General features: G+C 42.1%; 1 protein-coding gene across 2 annotated transcripts in view; it reads left to right on the forward strand.

Moving 5' to 3' along the window:
* The first annotated feature begins 2292 nt into the window (after window positions 1-2292).
* LOC133125766 (CREB-regulated transcription coactivator 1-like) overlaps window positions 2293-19932 on the forward strand; it is a 32926-nt gene continuing 15286 nt past the window's right edge. Inside the window, exons 1-7 of one of the 2 annotated variants that reach the window (XM_061237339.1) lie at window positions 2293-2438; window positions 9600-9716; window positions 10337-10474; window positions 12002-12063; window positions 14510-14604; window positions 16178-16260; window positions 16369-16412. In XM_061237339.1, the coding sequence (XP_061093323.1) occupies window positions 2313-2438; window positions 9600-9716; window positions 10337-10474; window positions 12002-12063; window positions 14510-14604; window positions 16178-16260; window positions 16369-16412 (665 nt within the window). In that variant the 5' untranslated portion in view covers window positions 2293-2312. The remainder of the gene's footprint in view (window positions 2439-9599; window positions 9717-10336; window positions 10475-12001; window positions 12064-14509; window positions 14605-16177; window positions 16261-16368; window positions 16413-19932) is intronic. The other variant, XM_061237340.1, reaches the window with a different exon arrangement.

Here is a 19932-nt window from a genome sequence, read left to right on the forward strand (position 1 = left end):
CCGCCTGATTCAATTAGAGCTAGTATTAGATACACCGCCCACACCCCGTCCCTTGGCGGCCAACGGGAGAGCGACACGCCTTCTTCAAGCCGTCTCGCCTCCGAAGCTGTAACCGTGATTCCGAGGCGCCCGAGGTGCTTGTTTTGTGCGGCGATCTACCAACCCTGCCAAGTCCCTCCCTCTGGAGCAGCGAGCCAATTATTGCTGCTCCACGTGAGCTGGCCAAACTTGGCTTTTGGCAGGACCGAGAATCGAACCCCGGTCCCCGGTGTGCAACTGGATGCAACTATACTTTTAGTCCAAATGTGTCCTTAACGTCATCTTCTCCTTAAATAAAATAAAATGGAAGCATGTGGTGTGCTAAAAATAGTGAGCAGTTTGTGATATTCTCTGATATTCCTGATATTCCTTTTGCATAATCTTGCATTGAATTAATTTATTGCTGTTGGCCTGTCAGTCACATATGCTTACATATACTCTTAAATTTCCAAGGACTTCATATGAAACATAACTAAGACAATAACTTCACATCTTAGATGCAGATTTCTTATTTAATATATTTCACAATTGCATAATCAATAGTATTAGATTAATATGGTAGCCATGTTTCAATTATGGTAGAATTTCATGTGCACTGGAATATTTTTATTTCTTGTCATGAGGCCAAGTGTCTTGAATCACAAAAAATGTTGCAGTGAAAATATTTTATATTCATATTGAATTTTTAATTTTGAATGTCCATTGTAATGTGGAAAGAAAAATAAGGTATTTACCGAGTGTCAATATGTGTCTAACTTTTTACTTTCAAGTAAACTTTTCAAATGAAATTACCTGGTCTCGAGGCATGTTTCATCAAGTCAAGCTTATCTGTTTTACATGGAATTGAAGTGGCTGCATTATTGCTATGGGGGCTGCAACATGTGGGCTATGTATGTGCTTTATTTAGAATGACTTCTCCAACCAAGGTTTTCCATTGTCCTTTATGTCTACTGCAGGCTAAGAACAAATGAAGGGAAATTGCCCTGCTTTAAGGTATGACAGAAAGCATTTCTCCAACTATATCAATAATAATGTGGGCGTGCAATCAAAAAGGGAGATTGGAAGGAACGTTTTGTGGATAATTGGGTTAGAGCAAAGGTTTTACCTTGTGAGGCCAATTAGAACCATTTCGCGTTTACATTTGTGGAAGCAGCCTTCACATCAAGGCACATCAAAATCAGATGGTACGTTTCTCATTTTAGGTCAACATACTGAGACACAAAAAGCCGAGAAATAAAATTCTGATAAAATCCCAGAGGATAATGAAACGCAGCTGACAATATATATATATATAATATATATATATAATATCGGAATACAATTAACTTTGGGTTTAGGTTTATATCTGATGTGCGCATCAAGCAGAATCAGTAGATTCTGAATAATGAGGCGATGTCCTCATCAAAAGTACGAGAGAAGCTTCTGTGTTTAAAAAAAAAAAGATTTTTACAGAGCCATCGCAGAAGCAGGTCTTCAAGGTTTTCAAGTCATTGCCTAATACTGTAGCATCCTCTAAAACACACGCCCCCTCCCCTCCCCCATATTCCATTGCCTGTTGGTTTCCTTGGTTACTTTAGAACCAAGTTTTCCTACCAGTGAAGGGAAGGTGAAACAATTGCCCACACGAATTATTGGCTTTTATACCAGGATATAGAAGAAATTCATAAATGTCTTATTGATTTTTGTTTTGTTAAAAACAAGACGAATAATTCCACTTGACCATAACGATTATAGTAATGCGGATTTGTATTTATTGTTAGCCTATTATATCATCGGTTGCATGGAAGATAAATTGAGGGTATTTTCGACGTGTCAGTTTCCAAAACACAAACATGTTGATAAATTATAGATAGCCCCTTTTACTCTAGTCCGAATCCCCCACCCTGTAGATTCAATATTTGTACCAATCATGTTTGTGTTCAGAAATAGCTAGCTATAGCATAACTACTTACACTTAGCAAGTTACCCTGAAATGCACAAGGATTATAGCTATTTCTCTGAATTTTTTTCAAATAAATACCTTCTGTTTCAATTAATTTGCCATGAAAAGTAGCCTACTTCGATAATTATGGCACTACATGTCGTACATAATACCGTTTACTGCAGAAAACAAAATGCCTTTAGCGTGTGCTGACTCCTTCAGTTCAATGCAACAAATCTTGGATGCAGGGATTCAGATGCAAAGCATCCTCTATGCGTGATGACGCCGCCCAAGCGAAACGACGTGAGGACGCTACGTCCAGTTGAGGGAAAGAGTCGGAGAAGAGCGAAAAATGGCGACCTCAAACAATCCGCGAAAATTTAGCGAGAAAATCGCTTTACATAACCAGAAGCAAGCCGAGGAAACGGCGGCGTTCGAGGAGGTGATGAAAGACCTCAGTATTACAAGAGCAGCACGGGTAAGCCTCACTGTCCCTCGCTCGTTTGCTAACTGTGTAGCTAGGCGCTAATAATATGCAGCGTGCGCGGCACGACAGGCATAGCGCTTGCCACATTGATCAGAGGTAAACAATAACAAACACCCTCAATCCAGTCAATCATTGATAGATGTAATTTATGCCAAGACAGCCCGTCCAGGCGGCTGCGATGCACCAATATTGTTTTGAAATTCGCAGTTCTAAAGTTTTTTGTTTTTTCGTAATCAATTACATTGACAAAAAATGCTGTGGAAGGCAGCGCGAGTGTGCGTGTGCTTTTGACAGTCCGCAGCTGAACCGCAGCTAGCTAACTGTCAACACAGGCTGGTTCGCTATGATAGCCAAAATAGCTCTAACGTTATCCGTCCCGTTTTGATGGTTGAGCATCTGTCACATTTAATAAATGTTAGTTAATAAATAGCTAGTTTTCATTGGAATGTGTGCCAAACATGCAACATTAATAACGTTGGTTAGCTAATGCTAGCTAGCGTGTGTACATTTCAGCTAGGGAAGGAAATGGTATTATTGTGAAGCTAACATCTGTAATTCAGTTGAACGTTTTAAATATGCATGAGTCACCTGTCTATACTAGATTTATATAAACTATCAACAAACCCTGGCCAGCAAAATAATGTTACTGTAACGATAGGTCTGTACATGCATAGCCAGATGTCTGCAAATCCGGAACTCAGTGGTTTGCGCTTGTCACAGAAAGTGAATTGATTTTTTCATTCAAAAAAATGTTTTCTTCTACGAAACGATTTTTTTGTATAATCGTTGAAGCCCATACCGGTTGATTTAATTAAACAAGCTATAGCACTAGGTCTCTGGGGCTGCTTTCAGGTTCAAGTTTCATTCATGTAGATTGCGTAAACTGCTATTGTATGGTTGCTACAGTGGTTGATATGTCTAATTCCCATTTTGGAAATTTTACAGAGTAAAGAAATTGTGTTCAGACTGGTTGGTTTGATTTGCCTAATTAATGCTTGTCGCTGCATGCTCATTCTATAATGGGATGAGCATGGTGAGACCTGTGTGTCTATTTTCATTGTAGACGTCACGTTACTAGTCAGTGTATTTCTACGTGTGTGATAATTGAATCATTGCAGCAATCTTTTGCCCTTTTTGTCCCACAACCCAGTTGCTAGCTAGTTTACTAGTTAGCGTGAGTAGTTCGCTAACGCTATCTGTGAGTTCATTCTTAAGGGGCAAATTTAACTATCGTCAAATTAATTTTACAACCCACAATAGGGTGACAAAATGCGTATAATCGTCGTATTTAGTTTGTGAGCTAGCTAGCCAATAAAAAGATGTTCTGAGGAAGTTTACGCGACTGCTGGCTTAGCCGTAGAAGGCACTCTGGTGAGAGCTGTATTTAAAGGAGGGTTTAAGCGAACCAGCTATCTAGGTAGCATTTTGTACACATTTTCCGGTGACATAGCAAAAACGTAATTCATGTAGCATATTTCAAGCACGAGGAACTTCACAGGAGCAGTATAACTGAATAAAAAAAGAAACGAAAATAAAATATAAATACATTAAAAATAAAATGCGTAAAAGTATACAAATACAATAAAACATAATAGGAATTAATATAAATACACAAACACAATATAATATAAATAAATAACATATGCCAATATCTTGTTTTACAGTTTTATACATGTATAATATACCTATATATAAGTGCTGAGTTTATTGAAAAATCTATGTTTTAAACATTTATTTGACTCATTTTTATTGGCAACAGCTGAGTTTATAACACTGGCACTTGTTAAAACAGTAGCTTGATCGTGCGAGGTATGGTGAATGGTTGAATATGCTGAACAAATTCAGTGAAATCATTAGCATTTTTGTCATTGTACTGGTACAATATGTTAAAGATGAGTTTAGCTGAATACTTTGGGCGGAAACACTGACGTTTTTGCGAGAAAGTGTCTGTCGGTTAGGCTAGTTTATTCCTTTGTGTGGCCATTCCCTTAGTATGTTAGTAATTTTGTTCTCGAATTTCAGTTTGAATTGAAAAACGAACCAGGCTCACGTGAGCCATCCTCCTGTAAATGCGTGGTACCTGCCTTTTCTGATTTGAAATCTGTGAAGTTGATCCACTGTGCAGATATAACATCTGAGCTGCAAATCACTCAGATTATCTCAATATGCTACTGCTGTTCTTGAAGCACATTTGGGGAGAAATTTGCTGTGGGGAAAGTAGAACTCAATGTGTTCCAAAATGCCACAAATGATTAGTTTGTTAAGCCTACAGAAAATAACAAACATCCTCAACCTAACTGCTGGGATACCTGCAATGGTCAAGTCATGTAGAGTGGTGTGTTGCAGTCTTTTATTTTTGTGTATAAGTGATCTTTCCTTGCTTCATTTTAAAAAGCACAATTGTCAATGGAGCGACTGTATTTGTTGGTATTTCCTTGAGTTCTCACTTGGGAATTTAGGAGAGCAGTGATGGGAATCTGCGGTCTAATCTTTCTTCCTCATCAACGCGCCAACAATTTACTTTAGGAAAACTTGACAGGAGCATCTCCTTCCAAATATACCAACGAGGTTACTTGTGGACATCAGCAGAGTTTCACATTTAATCGAGAACTAGTTGACCGTCTGCGCGCCAGCACACACAAGTGCCCGCCAAAGATACGCAGTTTGTCGAGGTTACTGATGAAAACAATGTGACAATTCGCCCGGGCGCTTCAACTAGAATACCGTTGCGCTTCAGTGGAAACTAGCACTAATTAGATCCATTTGTTGTTTTTTTTTAACATGGCTAATTTCAAACACTTTAAAAATCTGGATCCTGCATCGCATCAACCCCTTGCTTCTCTGGTGCTTTACCATTCGACTGTGTCCCAGGGAGCCGGTACAGTACTTATGAGCCACTTCGTCACACTGATCATTGGTGCGACATTGGCTCAGGTGGTAAGAGCAGTCGTCTGGCTGGGGGTTGCCGGTTCCCACCCTGGGTGTGTCAAAGTGTCCCCGAGCAAGACGCCTAACCCCCAAATGCTCCTGACGAGCTAGTTGTTGCCTTGCATGGCGGCCAGTCGATAAAGGTGCTATATAAACGCCATTACCATTTACCATTTGATCAGTTATTTTACCGACACAAGAAGGGTGTTCCCCTTTTTTGTACTTCAGTCATTTCACACAACTCAAACTGTGACCTATCTTGTCTGACCCTCTCTGAATGTCCCTCTTGATTTCTGACCCAAAAACCAAATTGTGAAAGGGACCTTGATTGGAAAAATCACCCTGAACTCTCTATTACACCCATGTCCTGTGCCTCTTTTGTGTTGAAATAAATCTCAAAAATTGAAATACAAAATTGCTGAGACCTATCTAGGATACACATGCTTTTCCAGAAAGAGATAGTACTTAACAGACTGTCTCAAAACGATCAATCTCAAAGCAGAGATAAAGCAGCAAGCTTCCAGTAACTCTGTCTGTTTTGTTTTGCTTGTGTCTGCAGCTGGCAAAGCAAAGCTCCTGCTCATGTACACAAAGATGCTCACAGTGTTTCTGACTCATATTCGGGGGGGTGACCGGTCTACCAAACGGGGCATGAACCCAGAAGTAGCGAAAGCAGTTACACGTTTACACATAACCTCCTTATTTTCTAATACATAGATTTCTTTGTTATTATGATTGATGCAAAAAAAAAAAAAAAATTATTAGTCACACTTTCCTTTCACCACAGACACCTGGAAATACAGGTGTCTCCTTCAGAAACTGTGCGTTGGGTCCATTTCATCAGCGAGTTGGCATTTTCAAGGAGAGCAAGTTTCCAAAAGAGCAGCTCAATGAAATTAAAACGGTGCTAACATACCTTCTCACGTACAATAAAACACCTGTAATGTGTTTCATTATTCATTTGCAGTGCTAGATACTGTTTGCAGCTGTTCGGGTGGGTAGTCAGAACTCGGTCCCTTGCTGATGGCACGGTCTTATGATCTCGCAAGAACTAGGGGCAGCCTGTATCCTAGTGGCTAAGGTAGATGACTTGGACCCAGAAGGTTGGTAGTTCAAGTCCCTGTGTAGCCACGATAAGATCTGTGCAGCGATTCGGTCCAAGAGCAAGGCCCCTTAACCCCGCATTGCTCCGGGGGATTGTCCTCTGCTCAACTGTAAGTCACTTTGGATAAAAGCGTCAGATAAATAACAAATTATTATTATTACTATTATTATTATTATTATTTATTATTAATAAGCTTAGCTTTGATTTCACAGTTTACCCCATCCTTATAGCACATTTCTTGGTCAGTAGCTTTCAGTTTGTCTTATTGACACATACATGAACAGTTTTGTTTAATTTTTGAATGCAAAAGTACGACAGAATTTTTTGCTAGCAGTTACTAGTTTTCACCTATACCTATTATTATTACAAAAAAAAAAGTAAAAATCTTGCTGACAGCTGACTGGTTATGAACATTCATGTTCTGCTGTATTGTGACTTGCATGTCTGGATGTGTGCCTACTTCTTTTTAAAATATTACACAGGCCAATGCATTTTCTCTCCAAGGGAGCTGCATTTTGAGTCGGCATATTACTGTGAGGACCATTTTAATCAGACAATTTTTTTTTTTTTTTTTTTTTTTTTGAACAAGCTAAAGGCAGTTGAGTGACAGGGCATTGTACATGTGCATTATGGATTTTAATTTCAATCATGTTATCGTTTAAACAGTTTCATACACCTTATTCATTAGGCCTTTATGTTCACACGAGCCTGTATTCTGCCCTGTGAGGAGGGGCAAGTCTTCGGTCACTGTGTGTATTCTCTCTAGGGACTGGTCTCTCCCGGATCTCTCTCACTATTATGCTCAAATAGCCCAAAGCAGCACAACCCTTTCAGCCACAATCGCTCAGATGTGCATTACATAATGAAATGCAACAAAGGAAAGTTTTTTTTTTTTTTTTTAAATGTAACTTTATTGCTGTACTAAAAGAGACAACAAAAATGGGGGATGGAGCCTATGGAAAATTTGACGTAATAAATGCCAGTTGTATTAACACAAAGCTCTATTTGTGAACAAAGAGATCCTTACGAACTAGCCGGGGGTTACATTTCTTGTTCTGATTTATGCAGGTATTCTGGCTAGATAACCTTTATTTATACAGGGTAAGTTTATTTATACAGGGTAACATGCTCTTTCCCAGCAATGCTCTGTTAATGCCCACCCCAAGTAGCCTAACGTGCAAGACTGGAAACAGAGTCTTAATAAGTAACTGAAGCATGTTAATGTTATCTTTGTTAGAGTAGTTTCCTAATTCCCTAGTCAGATCAGTCAGATCGTAGCGTAATGCGTCTCTATGCTCTACGTAAATATTTTGCTACAGTATGTGACATGTCATACAATACTGCGTTGAGGTAGAGTCCATCCCCATAGCATACGCTTGCATTCGGGATAATACTAATCGGGCAGACGCAGAGCATTGCATTGCAGGAAATTCATAAAGCCTCTTTGAGAATGAGAGCAGATCGGTGCGGTGCCAACGTCTGGAGTTCGTCAGCTGCTGACGTGACTTGAGTAGTGTGTGTTTTTTTTTGTGTGTATTTAAGGTTGACGGGATAATGCTCTGATGTGTTGTGTAGGGCAATCCAAGCTGTTTGTCTCATTAAATGCAGACATCCCCCTTCTCCCGCTGTCTCCTCCTGGGTTTTGGCACAAGCTCCTGTGTACCTGCAGGAGGTCATAGATCTCCCACGGTTCAGCGATATACACCACAGTGTGAAGCCAGGCTTTAACCCCATCGTGTTTGCTCGTGAAACTCGCGTGATCCTGTTTGCTGCCAACTGCAGAGAAGGTGGAGGTTTATGTGTACAGGTCCCCCCTGTACACATAACCCCCCCACAGGTCCCCCGTGTACACATAGACCCCCCACGGGTTGTAATGTGCAGGGAACCCTCAATTAAATTAATTTCACTTTGTCATCACAGCAGACATATTGCAATTTCCGATGACAAGTCCCTCTTCAAAAATATTCCTCTTCAAGAAGCAAGGATGTGTAGCGCTCCCCAAAATGTATTTAGGAAATCCTTTTTAGACAAATATGAACAGGAATTAATTACTTATTATAAAGTGTACATTTGACAGTTTTTCAGTCTTGGTGAGAAAGCATACTGTGAACATCTTGTTCCTCAGGATGACTTTGCTTTTCCTTGTTGTGGCTTGAACAGCTGTCTTTATTTACATATGATGCACAACTCGAATCACTAACAGCCCCGCAGAGTTTCCACAATGAACCTGCGGCAGCTCCATTAATCAATCTGCAATGGGAAATGGATGGGCATCGGACAGTTTCACGAGAACGCCTTACTCATCTGCGCTTCCATTTGTCCGTGGGCCAGAGCCAGCTTCCGTCTGGAGTGACAGACAAGGAGGAAGACGTTATTGCCGCGACAGCGTGACAGATTTGAGACAGATGCAGAGCGTTGGGGGATCAACAGTGACAGGCGTGAGCCAGGCCTTTCCTCGCTGTGAATCAGTGGCGTCTGTTAAACTGGCCCGGATGGTTTTGGGCTAAATGCTGCAGTACTGCGGTCCAGTTGCAGTATTCTGCTCCAGTGGCAGATCTGAGAGCTGCGTCTGAACTGGCCGTATGTCGGGGGGGCTGTTGGTTAGTCCGCCGTAGGCCTGGGGGTCACAGCGGGCCAGGTGAGCCTCGGGGAGGAGCGCTCCCAGGCACGCCCTCCTTCGGCCTGCTCCGATATTGTTCAGCAGAATAATTAAATCAGCCCCACAGCGGACCTGTCTCCTTTTTATCCATTTTTTATGAAGTGCTGTTGGACGAGGGTTCCACCGTTATTCCGGAAAAATCCCCCCTCCCTTGTCATTACTCTTAGTCATTAACACCACAGCTGAGCACACCCAGAATGCTTCTTTTTTGGCTGTTTTTCAGTTTTTTTAATGGGAAGTGCTAACTGATCACTTTTTCCTGCTCTTTTTTCTTTGCCGTTATTTTTTGTTTTAATTTTTTTGTTTTTTAATTTGTCCCAGCGCTCAGCTGAACTCCTTGCTCTTTGCCTTGGATGATTATTTTCTGTTCTGCTGAATTCCCCATGGTTGCTTATTGGTTGCCTGTTCATTCATTTATCTATTTGGTTTTTTTGTTTGTTTTGTTTTTTACTTTGCACAGTTGCAGTTACAGAAGACCCAGTATTTGCAACTAGGGCAGAATCGTGGACAGTTCTATGGAGGTTCACTGCCTAATGTCAATCAGATTGGAAATAGCACCATTGATCTGCCTTTTCAGGTGAGCTGTGTTTCTGTGTGTGTTTGCCTCGTTAAAACCCTTGAGAAATACCTTATAACCTCAAAAAAACATAGCATACTTTACCAACATAGCCAGTGGACTTTACCAGTATACCTAATTGTTCTTTGAAGGTGAGATGTGACATTAATTAACGCAAACAATAATTAGTGTTGTAGGGTGTACGGAGAAGAAGCGTAGCCCCTGATTTAAATGTAATTGCAGACTGTCATTTCCACACGAGGCTGCCGGCTCCATGACGGACAGCTCATACACACAGCTATGAGTCTGTAACAGGCAGCACACAGCTGTGACCCATGTGACAGGTCCCAGCCATGACACAGCTAGTGTAGAGTCTCACATCTGAACACGCTCCTTCTTTATTTTATAAAACGCATTTGTTACATAATTGCCCAGAAAAAAGCTTTCTGGGCACGCAGATATATAAAAAAAAAAAAGAAAATTACTATTTTTATTTTTCTTTCAGCCAAACATACCTTCCCATATTTTTGTTTTCCTGTCATAATTGCAGTGCTTTTCTTTCATGCTTGATTGGTTTGCAGTAGTAACATGCCGTTGGGTTGTCCAGTCACCTGCTGTGATCTGTGTGTCGCTCTTGACAGACTCCTTTTCAGACGACCGGGCTGGACACCAGTCGGACGACCCGTCACCACGGCCTGGTCGACCGCGTCTATCGCGACCGGAACCGCATCACCTCCCCCCATCGCCGGCCCCTCTCCGTGGACAAACACGGGCGCCAAATATCCTTTCGGTCTCGTCTGACGGCGCGACAGTCGAAGCAGTCCCACCACCCCCCCCCCCCGTCCCGAATTTACTCAGCCAGAACCGGGTCAAATACCTCATTGTTTGCGCGGGAAAAATATATATTATATTGAGACTTATAGCCTTAATTTCTTCCCGCAAAAATAAATCTTATTTCTTTCATCTTAAAATAAGATGAAAATATTGCCAATGAAATAAGACAGTTTGACTCATTTCAAGATTTGCCAATGGAATAAAAAAATGAACTTGTAAAGCAAATATTTAATATTAATATTTACTTAAAACAAGCTAATATTTTCTTCTTGAGAGGGAAAAAAAGATTTGAAACTCTTAATGACGAGACTAAACGCTTAAGACACTTTTTGCAGTGTTGGATTCAAAGACTTTTTTGTGCTCGATTGTTCTCGCCTGTTGAAATTCAGCCAACAAAGAGGACCAGAAGGGGGGGGGGGGGTTTGCACTTTTTTCAGAGTATTTCATCAGTTCCAATACACCAGACAAGTTCAGTAAAGTGTAGAAAAGTATTACTGTCACACTCCTGGCCTACTGGCATCGCAAATTGACGGCAGGGGAGAACATGCAGAAGTGTGTGGTTTCATACTGGTGTAGAACGTTTTCATTAGCCGCAGTGCTCGCCTTTGTGCTTGTTGATGCTACCTAGCTTTTCTTGAAAGAGGAGGCATTCAGTCACGAGTGACGCGCTGGCCTTACTGAGGACAAAGCCTCAGGGGCTCGGGAAAAGGGACGAGTTTGTTCAAACGCCTTCATATCCAGGTGCTGCGTGACTCATCCACATGATTGCTAACTAGCTGGGCCGTTTCTTTCCCAATAAAAAGTTCTGTCCTTGAGCATCTCACAACCCTGCCGTTTCCTTTTAACACGGGCATTTCTGTCAATATTGAACAGTACAATAAGTATTTCTGCTCAGTCTGAAAGGCATTCTTGTTTGACGGGTAGCAGTCTTAAGGTAGGCCGGATGTAGGACCAAAAATGTTTACACTTTAGGGATGTTAGTGTTTCTGTGCAGTGCCTGTTCTGTGTTAAATTATCTCCTGCTCTCATACGGAGAGTGTATAGGGCACTATTCATCTTATTTACCATCTCAAGGCTGAATCTGAATTTGAACAAACTAAAAATAAATGTTGTTGATTAGAATGTCAAACTCTTGTTGACAAGGATGCAGTGTTCTGGTGTGGTAATAATGATCAGCCCATGAACCTGTGTAATGGCTACTTAAATTTGTCGCAATAAATTCAGGACAAATAGCATACTCTCCCGTTGGTTGATTTTATCACTGGAGTATAGTACCAGCGTACAGTGGTACATAATGGGTTTCCAGAACAGAGTGAATAATGTTGTAATATCACATTTAATGTCCATCATTTGAGCATATTTAATGTATCAGTGATTTTGATATTGTGTTTGAAATGGAGAGCATCGTTGCCTTCTGTGCCGCGTAATGTAAGTTTGCCCCGCCATTTTGTGTCCTTAACTCCCAGTTTCACATTGACAGCTGTCCCTACGGTGCAGTGTATCTGTCGCCCCCACCTGACACAAGCTGGAGAAGGTAAGACGGTCACACCTTCTAATGGTCTTTCTGTTTTTACAGTGTCCTGAAACTGTGCCTCACGCCCCCGTCTACAGAACCGAAACGCTCGCTCATGAAACTTGGGGTTTAGTCTCAGACTTCTGTCTTTAACCAAGCTATGATAAAAAGATAATCCAGTATGTTGACTTTGTTACACGGCTGTTGTAGAAATTGTCCTTTCAAGTCGCGGAAATTGAGAAGATGGGTTTTTTTCAATAATGGATTGAGGGATATGCTCGGTCAAATGTATCGTGCAAAGTTGAGAATAAAGCCTTTTGATTTAATAGATGAATTCTGGCTAATGATGGCAATATCCCTGAATTGGTCGATGACACCAATAACCCTTATAGACTGATAATAGCAATAACCCTTATAGACTGATAATAGCAATAACCCTTTATAGGCTGATAATAGCAATAATCCTTATAGACTGATAATAGCAATAACCCTTATAAACTGATAATAGCAATAATCCTTATAGGCTGATAATAGCAATAACCCTTATAAACTGATAATAGAAATAACCCTTTATAGGCTGATGATAGAAAAAATCTTTACACATGACATCTAGTAACGCATCCAGGAAGGGTAGTCATCGAGCGTGACACAGTACTACCAACTAGCTTGGCACAAACCAGCGCACGTACACTTCACACACATTGTGCGGCCTGACGTAAGATCCAGGTCTCAAGTGTAGGAAAGAGCTGTGTATGCCAAGCATAGTCATTCACAATATTTTGCTGAACAAAAGCCCCCAGAATCGCTTAGTTTTCGGCGTGGAACTTCACACGGTATCATCGCCTCAGCCTTCGCCGACGTGGTGGTGGTGGTGAGGAAATTATAGAGATATTTGTGTGGGTTTCGAAATCCCATTTATCATGCATGCAGAAATCCGTTTAATAATAATCTGCATGCATTCGGTATTTGCCTCGCTGCTGGTGTAGAAAAACGCTCACTGAAACAAAACCCTGCAGGTAGTACCAATTTCTGTGTTGAGCAAATGTATTCTTTTTAATCGTGATGGAGTCAGAACCGATTGTGTGTAGGCACACTGCGTCTCACCTTGCACTAGTGTTGCTATAGAAACAAACGCCAGTCTTTTATCAAGTTTTCATTTATGTGGAGCTTTAATTTAGCCGGTGGTTAAAGGCTTTCCCATCCCCCCCACCCCTCCTCCTCCATTTTGGATTACCCGGTCATGTTCACACTGCGACGCTCCTCGTCTCCTCCGAGGTCAGCTTGGAAGGGTGCCGAAAAGCCCGCGCCGTCCTCCAAACCTCGTGAAGACCCTGCCGTTTCGTATCATTACATTACAATACACGACATTACATTACACTACATTACATTACACTACATTACATTACAGGTATTTGGCAGGTGCTCTTATCCATACAAAAAGTGCAGGGAAACCCTAGAGGGAAGTACAGTTCTGATAGAATTAGATAAGATAACTTGGACCCTGTCGATTAATCGGATAAGATCAGAGCACACGAAGCAGCAATAACAGTCATGGCGGATATAAGGCGAGCGATAATAAAACAAGCATACACAAGTGCGATAACTACATGTCGCGCCACGGATGTGAGTCGGCGGTCGACGATGCGTTGCTGGATGGCTCGCGATGTGAAGGCCCTGTTCTAGTGTGCGGAAGGGCGCCACTGACATCACGTGTTTCAGAGGAGGCTGCATGCTGTGCCAGTCAATAGAGGGGGCAACGGTGAGCCCTACTGATTAACAAGACTGGGCATTCATAAGTTGGGCAGCCATTGCAGTGTTTGGCATGGGCATTGTTCTATCCACTGCTGCCATAAGACCCTAAACGTTTAGAACTGTCACTCTTTGAAAGACACGGTTCCTACACATTGGATGAAGTGATTCTGCATAGGGTTACTCTAACCTGAGTAGATGTTCAGAGATACTGCTGTTGACGTGGGAATCCGTAACATACTATTTCAGTGTTCGTCTCCGTTAAATCAAGTTGATGTCTTCGTTGTGTTTGCTGCTGCTGCAAAGTCATTTCTAATGCCCCTTGTGTTGTTCTAAATTATGTGTCTGACAAGTAGAGAGAAGTCAATTAATTTACGAACTGGCCCGAATATTAATATCAACTGAAGCAACAGTTCTTCTGCAAGAATACATAATGAAAGTATTGCTCCGAAATGAACAATTTCAAAATGTAAATAAATAAAATAAAACAACAGCAATTAGGAATGAGCTCAGGAGGTTAGGAGTGGTTGGTGCCTTGCATGGCAGCCAGTCGCCGTTGTGTGTGTCAACGGGTGAATGAGAGGCATCAATTGTACAGCGCTTTGGATAAAAGTGTTATATAAATGCCAACCATCACCATTTACATTAATATACATTATACATTATTAATTCAAGCACTTCTGGATGTGTTTTCTTTGTGATTTCCTTCCTGTGACAGGACTAATTCTGACTCCGCGTTACACCAGAGCACCATGAACCCCACGCCACAGGACCCGTTCACCGGAGGTTCACAGGAACTTCAGCCCAAGCGTGGTGAGACCCTCTATCGGCCAGCCCGCACCAAGATTCAGAACTATAACTATAACCAGAAATATATCGTTTTTTAACTGAACTGGACGGCGGAGTCTATAATTACTATCAAGGCAACGACAGTGACGAATGATATCGCTGGGATCACTTTCAGGGCGATTCTTTTCCCAGCTGGATGATCGATGAAACAGTGCCAGCCAATCAAAAGCCATCTGAATTGACTGGGTGTCACGTTTAAAATGGCAGTTGGCGTAGCCGAGAGACTGTTTACAGAGCGTTATCGTTCATCAGCGTGGACGCTCACACATCATTATCGTTATCGTTACGGTTGTAGTTCTAGTTCTCTGTTTGGATGGGCCTTTACCTCAAGCAGGGTTTAAACGCTAAGCGGTTTCAGCGTGTGATCCCAAATTCCCTTTCCGAATATACATTTACACAAACCAATACCCTTCTCTGGCCTGCAGTGTGTTGCATCAAGATCCCCTGTCTTATGTCAACAAAACAAATAAGCACAAGAAATGTGTTGGTGATTTTATTAGCTTCCTCCACAGAAAGCTCTTATTATATTTTGATTAAATATTCATCTCGTGTTGTAATTAAGGGATAATTGTCATGATTGTGGGTTTTGGAAATCTTTACTATAATTGCCTAAAAATCAGTCCGAGAGCAGAAAGATATCGCAGTGGGGTAGTACATAAAGCAAACAAGCAAGAAAGATTTTTTTTCTGGCGAAAAAGTAGTCTGTCACATGAGACATTATAATTTTATTTGTGAAAATACAGTGGCCTGCAGCGTAGTATTAATATTTCATATGCAGTATCTTCATGCGTTTTTCATGCAAAATTCTGGTTACTTCACATCATAACTCATAACTGTTTATCAAGCATATGGATTAATTTGCGCACTGAATATGTCATTCTAATGATTTACCAGAAGTGATGACAGTTATACACTCAGTGAGCAGTTTATTAGGTATTTATTAGACTTATTCTTTAGACTTATTCAGCTGCAAACTCTTCACATGTCTGTGAAAATCCCAGGAGATCAGCAGTTTCCTACTACATGATTATCTGATGAAATATTTGCATCAACAAGATGCTGTACAGGTCTACCAAATAAAGTGCTCAGTGAGTGCATATTAAGTCCCAAATCATATATGAAACTGTGGACTGTTTCAAATACCCATTTACTCCCAGTTCACCAGCACTTGCCGTCCTTGTAATTAGCACAGATGCAGACAACGAAAATAATTGATCTCATCTTGCCCTTAATTGAATGCCTTTTTTTATACAGTAGATACTATCAGCAATATTAATGACACGTTCCATGGAGAGAGAAAAGAACCTGTTCACACATTTTGTAAAGCCTTTGATCTTTGGTGAGGAATATCCTGTACAGTAGTTCCTGTCTTGTTCGCTTTGAGGAACCTCCTCCACAGCTTGTCTGCCATTTGCAATATTTCAGAACGGCGTGAGAAGCTTATCGGGCTGATCAGAGGAATGGAAATGAATTAAAATCATTGTCCTTTGTGTTGAAAGATTTGATCTCTTTGCCTGACTCTCTCGCTGTCTACCAGTCCTCCTGCTCACAGTGCCGGGGACAGAAGAGCCAGAGTCTGAGATGGATAAAAACCAGAAGACGGTTTGGGATAGCAAAAAGGTACGTTGAGCAGATCCCCCCCTGGGTCCAGCCCCAGTTAACATGGCTTTGAGATAACGGTGAAGAGGCAGCCCTGGTGCTTGACACACGATGCTGTTCTTCTTTCAGAACTTGTCATCAAGGCCCAAGTCCTGTGAGGTCCCAGGAATAAAGTGAGTTTTTTTAAACGATGCGCCAAACTGTTCCTACTCTTCTTTTCTGCTTCGTTATTTTTAATCGCTCATTACCACACTTATTAAAACCCTGAGATGGTGTTACATTTTGTGCTTTGTAGCAAGAAATGCTCTGAAAAGTAGAATTATTAGTTTTTTTTCTCCCGTTCTGCTAGTCTGACTGTTAGGCCAGCCATGAAGCCTGAGCCTCAAACCCAAAGATTTTATTGTTTCTCAGTTCGGCTTTTTTTTCCCCACTGCCGTCCTTCGAGATAGAGAATTGAACTGACTCAATTCTCCACATCCCAGTACAGCAGTAGTTTTCACACCGTTTTTTTTAAATGTTCAGGTTGGTCTCCCGAATGGCTCAGATGGAAAGAGCTCTTGTGCAGGGTCCCTGTGCAGAGCCCTTAATCTGTAAAATCGCGTGTACTGTGGAAAATAGCCACAGGCACAGAGTGTGTGTGAGCACACTCCTGACACAGTCCAGCGAGGGAAATAAGGTTTTCATTAAGGGTGAAAGTAGCTGTAGAAATCCTAACTGGTTAATAGAGTTATCTAACAATAAAAATAGCTTTTCATTTTAGTTTGCTCTTTATTGACCAAGAATAGACCCCCCCCCCCCCCCCCATATTTCAATAGAAACCTTGGGGTGATTTAGTGATGTCTTGTTAAGTTGTTTTTAACAAAAGTAAAAATTGGGGGCTCCGGTCCCTGTTCTCACTGCCAAAACCAAAAATAAGTAAATCTCAACAAGTATTGTAGTCTTATATTTAGACTTACTTCTATCCATAATCTTACTAGAAAATAAATAAGATTTTAAGTCTCATTAGAGGACTAAAACCCTTGTTAAGACGGTGCTCAAATGATCGTTATTTTAAACTTGGCCATCTGCTGCTTCGGTTAATTAGGAGACGGGAGTTTTTCCCGGTTTCGTTTTCATCTTCTTCCTGCTTCCATGGGATGCCAATCAAGCCGGCTTTACAGTCCGTAATTTGCTTAATTGTTTACAATCATCCCAGTGCCTTGGATTTCAGTTCAATTAGTTCAATTCCTATTTTAAATGACTTCTATCCCCATGTTGATTGGCAGCAGCCTGCCAGTGTTAACCAGACAACCATGAATGTTAATAAGGCGTTTTTGGAGGACAGAAACAAGGGCTGAATATGATTAGTTTGGTAGATGTAATATTATAGTCAATACGCTTTAAATAAACTCTTCTATTTCATTTAGTTATTAGTTATTTTTACATTGTTTTTGTCTTTTCAACCTACAGTTGAAAAGTCTATTAACCAGAGATTTGCCAACAATTACATGCATATGTCATCAGTACTGAAAAATTAACACTGGTTATTATGAGTGATTTGAATCTGTGTTTCATGAAATGATTTGCTTCTACGTGCCCTCTTGTGTCTTTGCACTTCTACCATCTCTGGCAGAATATCGTTTTTCAAAATGTAGGTCACACGAAACTGACAAATGCGGTAAAGTAGAAGAACAGTCACAACCCACCTAGTAGAGGGACACAGAACACATACACTACATGCATAGGATAAGCAGAAAACACAAAAGCAGAGGATTGGAAAGTGATCACCATAACTGTAGGTTAGCTTGTGAGGAACGCCCACTGTTACTGCCAGTGGCCCCTGATAGCTGGGTTCTTTTGGCTGCCTCTGAGATGAATTTAGTCTTGTATCCCCTGGCTGGCACACTAACAGCATGATGGGATTGCTGGCTTTTAGACTGCAGAAGCTCAGTTCGAACGCGTCTCTCTGGGAAAGTCGCAAAGGCCCACACAATCACTATTCTCCTCCTGGTTTTAGCATTTAAAATAGCCACAAAACCCTGCCCCCAATCTCTCCTTCGCCTCCTGTGGTCAGCTCTCTGTATTAACATTTAACAACATCATCTGATAATTACGCAAAAACATACGTCGTGTCAAGTGGGCAATCGTTTGACAAACAGCTCCGAAAAATAGCAGTTTGATAAAATATGCATACCTCTACCACAACTGCAATTGTTTTACTTGGATCAGTATGGAACACGAATCGAAAGTTCCAGGGTGATATAAAAACCTTAAAAATACCCAAAAATATGCGCGTGCGCCTTTAAGCGAGAGAGAGAGATGTCAACGGCCTTGAGGGACAGTGAAAACGCTGTCGGACTGCTGAAAGCGTAAACGTCATTCTCCCAGCAAAGCGGGCGGACGCGGGGCGAGCCCGCCAGGGTAAAAGTTTGATAACGGCGCGTGACAGACAGACAGACAGACAGACAGGTTGTCAGGAAGCAGCAGTGATTCATGGGACGGGTGATTCGACTGCTCCGCGGCGCTCTGTAATTAAGCCCGCGTGAGGCTGCTCTGGTGATTAACGCCGGGGCGAATCGGGCCGGTTTAACATACCCCTCTCCCCTTTCGAATCTAAAAATACTGTTTGATTGCGAAGTGGTACAACCCCCCCACCTCACCCCCCACCCCCCACCACAATTCATCTCAATACTTGGACATTTCTGGTACAGTACACTAAGTACACCAGTGCTAAAATGGCGGTGCCGTGTCTACAGTAATCGTTTATTTGCATGCTTGTGTCAGTGACTGTGTGTTTGTGAGTTTCATTGCCGGTGGGGAGTTCTGGCACCTGCCCCTGTGTGTTGTGCGGTTAGTGTGTTAGCACAGTTAGCAGATCTCCTGTGTGCTGTGAGGTTAGTGTGTTAGCGCGGTTAGCAGATCTCCTGTGTGTTGTGCGGTTAGTGTGTTAGCGCAGTTAGCGCAGCTCCTGTATGCTGTGAGGTTAGTGTGTTAGCGCAGTTAGCGCAGCTCCTGTATGCTGTGAGGTTAGTGTGTTAGCGCGGTTAGCAGATCTCCTGTATGCTGTGTGGTTAGTGTGTTAGCACAGTTAGCAGTCCCTGTGTGCTGTGTGGTTAGTGTGTTAGCACATTTAGCGGATCTCCTGTGTGCTGTGTGGTTAGTGTGTCAGCACAGTTAGCAGATCTCCTGTGTGCTGTGTGGTTAGTATGTTAGCACAGTTAGCAGATCTCCTGTGTGCTGTGAGGTTAGTGTGTTAGCGCAGTTAGCAGATCTCCTGTGTGCTGTGAAGTTAGTGTGTTAGCACAGTTAGCAGTCCCTGTGTGCTGTGTGGTTAGTGTGTTAACACATTTAGCGGATCTCCTCTGTGCTGTGTGGTTAGTGTGTTAGCACAGTTAGCAGATCTCCTGTGTGCTGTGAGGTTAGTGTGTTAGCGCAGTTAGCAGATCTCCTGTGTGCTGTGAGGTTAGTGTGTTAGCACAGTTAGCGCAGCTCCTGTATGCTGTGAGGTTAGTGTGTTAGCGCAGTTAGCGCAGCTCCTGTGGGCTGTGAGGTTAGTGTGTTAGCGCAGTTAGCGCAGCTCCTGTGGGTGGGCGGCAGGGGCGGACGGCGTGGCGGCTCGCGGCACAGACAGCAGCGAGGCTGCGAGCCAGGGCAGGGAGCCAGGGCAGGGATCGCGCGGCAGCGTGAGCGAAACTCGCTCCGACTCCAACATGA

Source organism: Conger conger, chromosome 4 (assembly GCF_963514075.1).
Source record: "Conger conger chromosome 4, fConCon1.1, whole genome shotgun sequence".
Lineage (NCBI taxonomy): Eukaryota > Metazoa > Chordata > Actinopteri > Anguilliformes > Congridae > Conger > Conger conger.